The sequence below is a fragment of the Arachis ipaensis genome, chromosome B06, assembly GCF_000816755.2.
Source record: "Arachis ipaensis cultivar K30076 chromosome B06, Araip1.1, whole genome shotgun sequence".
Lineage (NCBI taxonomy): Eukaryota > Viridiplantae > Streptophyta > Magnoliopsida > Fabales > Fabaceae > Arachis > Arachis ipaensis.
This window is the reverse complement of record NC_029790.2, coordinates 57,325,187-57,332,154: the sequence shown is the minus strand read 5'-3', so window position 1 is coordinate 57,332,154 and position 6,968 is coordinate 57,325,187. Positions and strand designations below refer to the sequence as shown.

Genomic DNA, 6,968 nt, shown 5'->3' with positions numbered 1-6,968 from the left:
ATATTTTTCCTGAGGAAGTTCATGACTACCTTGTTATCATTAGTTGGGGTTGCAATAGCCTCTACCCACTTGGAAACATAATCTACTGCTACCAGGATGTACTTGTTTGCATATGAGGTTGGGAATGGTCCCATGAAATCTATTCCCCAAACATCAAACAGTTCCAGTTCCACGATAAAATTTTGTGGCATGGCGTTTCTTTTGGGCAGGTTTCCAGATCTTTGGCATTCATTGCAGCATTTTACTAGTTCCTTGGCATCCTTGAAAAGGGTGGGCCAAAAGAATCCACTTTGTAACACCTTTGCGGCAGTTCTGTCCCCTCCAAAGTGCCCGCCATAACATGAACCGTGGCAATTCCACAGAACTTCTCTTCCTTCTTCTTCTTCCGAAACACATCTTCTAAGGATTCCATCTGAACATTTCTTGAAGAGATATGGCTCGTCCCAGACAAAGTATTTTGCATCATTCATGAGCTTCCTTTTTTGATCTTTATTGATCCCTGGAGGTAATGCCCCAGTTGCCTTGAAATTTGCAATATCTGCAAACCATGGTGCTTTTTGAACTGTCATCAACTACTCATCGGGGAAAAGCTCGTTCACATTTGTATCATTTCCTCCACCTTGATCATGAGGGATTCTGGATAGATGATCTGCCACCTTGTTCTCCACTCCTTTCTTAAAAAACTCCTAATTGCCTTGACATCACTGGGTGGGGGTAGTTTTTCAATAAGTTCTACTTTAGCTCTATCAACCTCAATGCCTTGGTGAGAGACCTTGTGACCAAGGACTATTTCTCCTGTCACCATGAAGTGGCATTTTTCCCAGTTCAAGACCAAATTGGTCTCTTGGCATCTTTTCAATACCAAGGCGAGGTGATGTAGGCAACTAGGAAAGGAATCTCCGAGTACCGAGAAATCATCCATAAAAACTTCAATGAATTTTTCTATCATATCTGAAAAGATAGAAAGCATGCAGCGTTGGAAAGTTACAGGAGCATTACATAACCCAAATGGCATGCACCTATAGGCAAACACTCCATACGGACAAGTAAATGAGGTTTTCTCTTGGTCTCTCGGATCAACCACTATTTGGTTATATCCTGAATAACCGTCGAGAAAACAATAATATGCGTGCCCTGCAAGTCTTTCCAACATCTGATCCATGAATGGAAGGGGAAAATGGTCCTTTCGTGTAGCCTCATTGAGTTTTTTGTAGTCTATGCACATCCGCCATCCTGTGACGGTCCTTGTAGGTATGAGCTCGTTCTTCTCATTGGTAACCACAGTGATTCCCCCCTTCTTGGGCACAACATGTATGGGGCTAACCCAAGGGCTGTCTGAAATTGGGTATATGACCCCTCCTTTCCAAAGCTTCATAACCTCTTTCTGTACCACTTCCTTCATGATTGGGTTCAGCCTTCTTTGGGATTGAATGGATGGCTTGGCATCATCTTCCAACAGTATTTTATGCATGCATATGGCTGAACTGATTCCCTTCAAGTCAGCAAGGGTCCATCCAATGGCATCCTTATGCTCCCGCAGCACCTTGAGTAGTTCGTCCTTTTGATCTTGACTGAGGGATGAATTTATGATCACTGGGTAGTTTTTATTTTCTCCTAGATATGCATATTTGAGAGTGGGTGGCAGTGTTTTGAGTTCATGTTTGGGTGCTTCTGACTTTTCGTTCCCTTCCTTTGGTGCATCTGGTATATGTATTTCTGCTGTGGCCACCTCTTCACTTGATTCAGATTCTTCCTCCACCAATCTCTCATCCTCTTCAGGTTCTTCTTCTTCAAAATTCTCCTGCACTTCCTCCTCAAGTGCATCTAACCTCATGCATTCCCCTAATTGTTCGGGTGGGTAACTCATAGCCTTGGATACATTGAATGTCATCTTTTCATTGTGTAATCTCAGGGTGAGGTCACCCTTCTGAACATCAATGACAGCTCCAGCAGTGGCCAAGAATGGCCTTCCCAAGATGATGGAGGTCTTGGCGTCCTCTTGCATGTCCAGCACCACAAAATCTGCTGGAAATATGAAATCTCCCACTTTTACCAGCAAATCCTCTACTATCCCGTGAGGGAATTTAAACGATCGGTCTGCCAGTTGTAGGGCCATTTTTGTTGGTTTAGCCTCCTCAATTTTCATCTTTCTCATCATAGCTACTGACATCAAATTGATGCTGGCCCCTAAGTCACAAAGAGCCTTCTCCACTGTGATTTCTCCTATAATACAAGGGATCTGAAAACTCCCAGGATCCTTCAGTTTCTGGGGTAGTTTATGCTGAATGATAGCAATACACTCTTCGGTTAGTATCACAGTCTCATTGTTCTTCCAGCTTCTCTTCTTAGTCATTAGCTCCTTCAAAAACTTGGCATAGAGTGGTATTTGTTCTATGGCTTCAGCAAAGGGTATGTTGATTTGTAGTTTCTTGAAGATTTCTAAAAATCTCAAGAACTGGTTGTCATCTTCCCTTTTCTTCAATAGCTGGGGATATGGAGCTCTTGAGATGTTCAGTTGTGGTATCCCTTTTTCTTTCTGCAGACTTGGCGTGGGAGGTTGAACTCCATCTTGCTCTTCTCCCTTTTCATTTGAGCCTTCTTCTTGTGGTTTTTGGGGACGCTCCTTCAGTTCCTTCCCACTCCTAAGTGTGATAGCTTGACACTCCTCCTTTTTTCTTGAATGGGCATCATAGCAAAAGTTGTGGTTAGGAAGATGCTTAAATAGATAGCTGATTTGTGTCTCCAGTTTCTTGATGGCGGCATTTTGATTCTGCATGTTTGACTGCACTTCCTCTCTGAATGCTTTACTGTTTCGAATGTCTTTGCATACTCCTTCAATTAAGGTTTCGATCTTAGAGACCTTGTCATCAATTAATGGGTGATTGGGAGCAGATATGCTATTTTGGTTTTGATAGGCGTGTGGAGATGTGTTGTTGTTGGAGTTGTAACATCTCTGGTCTTGGTTTTGATCTTGCTCACTTCCCCACCCAAACCAAAGTTTGGGTGGTTTCTCCATCCAGGGTTGTAGGTCTTAGAGTATGGATCATAGTTTTTCCTTGGTGAATTCCCAATGTAATTGGCTTGCTCCTGACTCCCCTCTACTTCTTCATTCACTCCTTCTTGGGTTGTTGATGAAGTGGAGATTGTTGCTACTTGGTTCATCTCCATCTTCTTGGTGAGGTAAGCCAGCTGCTGAGTAATGAGCTTGTTTTGGGCCAACAGAGCATCTACATTGTTTAGCTCCATTATTCCTCTTGTGTTCCCTCTTTCGGAAGCATAGAAGTAATCGTTCTCTGCTACTGTTTCAATAACATCTATGGCTTCCTCAATAGTCTTCTTCTTGTTCAAAGATCCTCCGGATGAATGGTCTATGGCCTTCTTTGACTCATAAGAGAGTCCTTCATAGAAAATGTGCAGCTGCACCCATTCGTTGAACATGTCAGGTGGACACCTCCTTGTTAAGTCCTTGAACCTCTCCCATGCTTCATATAGAGTCTCACCATCTTGTTGCCTAAAATTTTGGACCTCAGCTCTCAGCCTATTGATTCGTTGAGGAGGGTAAAATCTTGCTAAAAATTTGTTCACCATGTCTTCCCAAGTTGTCAAGCTTTCCCTTGGGAAATATTCCAGCCACTTGGCTGCTTTGTCCCTAAGTGAGAATGTAACAACCCCGGTTTTCGAGTACGCGAGATCTATTCTGAAAGTACGAATTTCTCCGGAAAATCAGTAAGGGAAAAACCTTTGATATATCATCAAGTATCTCAATCCTCATTGTCATTATGTCATCTTTAAGTTAGAACATTTTCCGAGACAAGCTCGATAATGCAATCACGAGGAATCTAGTTTTTGAACCGTATCGGTTAGGAGTTTTAATTTGATTTTTCGTAAATAATTTTTAACAACAGAGAAACAGACAGAGACTAGTGAACGAACTAGGGCAACATAGTTAGTTCTTGATTTGCGAATAGGGTTAGGTATTATATGAAAAGTAAAACTGTTTCAGTATAGACTTAATGAACCTATACTTGGGGCAGGCTAACTAATCATACCGAAATTTACATAAACTTTAAATATATACGTTAAATAGAGAAAACAGAATAAAGTGAGGAAGCGCAGAGAAAGGAACAAACAGAGCAGAATAAAGAGACAAAGCGAAGAGAGTAATATGATAAAGAGTAGAGGACCTATTGAGAGGTCATCTGTTGCATTAAGGCAACCTCAAAGATATCTATATGTTCATCTACTGCATTGTAGCAGTCAGATAGATAATGGTGCAACCACTGAGAAACGCTTTCCTGCGGTACAGGTCCATATTTTATTTCTGTAAGGCAGAGGGGTTATTTCCAGCTACAGAAGTACCGTGACCACCTGTTCCATTTCTGTAGTGGCAGAGGGGTTATTTCCTGTATACAGAAGGTGTGTCGGCATACAACCCTGCAGTGGCAGATGTGTTATTTCCTGCGTGCAGTGGACCCTGTGGTAGCAGAAGGGTTATTTCCTGTACACAGGGGTATAGCCAACAGGAAAGCCATATCCGGCTAGTAATGCTGGGTTCACACTTGACTTGAAGTGTTAAGACTGATCACCTTAATAATGATTGTTTGGTGTGAACAGGACCATGATGGGTTCACGGAGACGAGGCGTACGGGAAGGAATTCCTAATGTTAACTACGAGAGGGAACAGGAAACATTTATGACTACCATGAACGCTGTGGCTGAGGTAGTGCGTGAGGCTGCAGTAGCAGCGGCTAGGGCTGTTGATCGTCTTGGAGTGAGAAATGAGAATGAGAATGAGCATGGGGAAGATAGTCGAAATGATGAGAATAACTTGGGGCATTTCGAAAGACCTATCACCCTTGCAACTTTTCTGAAGGTTAAACCACCTAAGTTTAAAGGTACACTCGTTGCGACTGATGCTGACAACTGGTTTCGAGCTATCGAACGATCACTGCGAGCACAGCATGTTCCGGAAGGCCAACACGTGGAGTTCGCTACTTATATGCTGGAAGGAGAAGCTGAGCATTGGTGGCAGGGGATACAGCGACTGTTGCAACAAGATGAAGGCGTTATTCCTTGGAATACTTTTAAGGATGAATTTTATAAGAAGTATTTTCTGAGGGCAGCTCGTGATGCTAAGGAGATGGAACTTATGCAGCTGAAACAGGGTAACATAACTATTGCAGAATATGCCCATAAGTTTGATGACTTGTGCCGTTTCTCCATGATCTGCCAAGGGAATCCTGCTGACTTTGAAGAATGGAAGTGTTTGAAGTTCGAAGGGGGCCTTCGTGAGGATCTGATGAGTTCAGTAGTTCCATTGGAGATACAAAATTTTGCTGAGCTGGTTAATAAGTGTAAGTTAGTAGAAGAATGTGCTAAGAAGGTGAGTGCCTCTAAAGCAAGTCGTCAAGGATTTCCACCAAGGAACTACAATAATTATAATTGACAACCACGAAGGACAAACTTCAAGACACCTGGTGTGCCACATCGAAGAAACCCACAGGTTGGTAACATCCCTACTCGCCCTACGGGTGGAAACGGAGGTAGACCAAGGCAGGATAATGGTAAACGACCTCAACAGGCACAAGTGAATATTGCATGTAGGCAGTGTGGAAAGGATCATGGTACCAGGCCTTGCCAAATCAGAACATTTACTTGTTACAATTGTGGGGAACCGGGACACTTGGCGAGGAGTTGCCCAAAAGGACTTTCTCGAAATCCAATACGAACCTAGCAACAAGGTCGAGTGTTTGCCATGACTGCTGATGATGCTATGCAATTAGACGCCCTGATCCAAGGTCAGTGTATTGTCAAAGATCGATTTCTAACTGTACTATATGACTCGGGTGCATCGCATTCCTTTATCTCTTTAACTGTTGCTCGTGAGTTGGGACTAGATTTCTCTGAGTTGAACTTTGATCTGATTGTCCATACACCTGCGTCCCAAAATGCTTTGACTAGTTTAGTGTGCCTGCAAGTACCATTCACTATTAGGAACAGAACTTTTATACATGATCTAATCTGTTTGCCTCTATGTGGTTTAGAAGTTATTCTAGGGTTAGATTGGTTATCTAAGTATCATGTTTTCCTTGATTGCTATGAAAGAACTGCTGTTATTCTGTCTGATAGTTTAGATATTAAACCATTTCTATCTCATACTTTATATCTGAATTCTGTAAGAGTTACATTAGACGGGAGTGATTGTGAGGGGTACGTTCTATTTCTTAAAGTAACCCCGACTACTGGAATAGGTAGAGCTCTTAAGACTAAAAAGCTTAACCCTCGATACATAGGACCTTTCCAAATACTTAAAAGAGTCGGTCTAGTAGCTTATCAAGTAGCCCTTCCTCCATATTTGTCAAACCTTCATGATGTTTTTCATGTCTCGCAACTTAAGAAATATATTCTCGATGAGAGTCATATTTTACAACCAGAGACAGTACAGTTACGAAACGATTTGACATATCAAGCATCACCAGTTCAGATCGTAGAAAGAAACGATAAGCAGCTGAGAGGCAAGACTGTTCGCTTAGTCAAAGTAGCTTGGGGACAAAGAGGAGAAGAAGAGCACACTTGGGAACTGGAAGATAAGATGAAAGCTGATTACCCGCATTTATTCTCAGGTAACTGAAATTTTGAGGGCAAAATTTTCTTTTAGGAGGGTAGAATGTAACAACCCCGGTTTTCGAGTACGCGAGATCTATTGTGAAAGTACGAATTTCTCCAGAAGATCAGTAAGGGGAAAACCTTTGATATATCATCAAGTATCTCAATCCTCATTGTCATTATGTCATATTTAAGTTAGAACCTTTTCCGAGACAAGCTCGATAATGCAATCACGAGGAATCTAGTTTTTGAACCGTATCGGTTAGGAGTTTTAATTCGATTTTTCGTAAATAATCTCAGTTTGACAAACCGGACTCGATTTATGAGAGAAGAGAGATAATAGGATGATATTATCATTATAT

At 42.0% G+C, this 6,968-nt stretch overlaps 1 protein-coding gene across 1 annotated transcript; it reads left to right on the top strand.

Moving 5' to 3' along the window:
- On the top strand, positions 4,703-5,734 carry LOC107646892. Its single transcript, XM_016351034.1, has 2 exons — positions 4,703-5,383; positions 5,504-5,734. Exons 1-2 carry the CDS (start codon positions 4,703-4,705, stop codon positions 5,732-5,734), a joined length of 912 nt encoding a protein of 303 aa, XP_016206520.1.

What these genes read in the sequence shown, in the direction of transcription:
- LOC107646892 (XM_016351034.1), top strand. Translation starts at nt 4,703, where the DNA reads ATGAACGCTGTGGCTGAGGTAGTGCGTGAGGCTGCAGTAGCAGCGGCT. An exon ending in TAGAAGAATGTGCTAAGAAG is followed by an intron (nt 5,384 to 5,503) that starts GTGAGTGCCTCT and finishes AGAAACCCACAG; the next exon opens with GTTGGTAACATCCCTACTCG.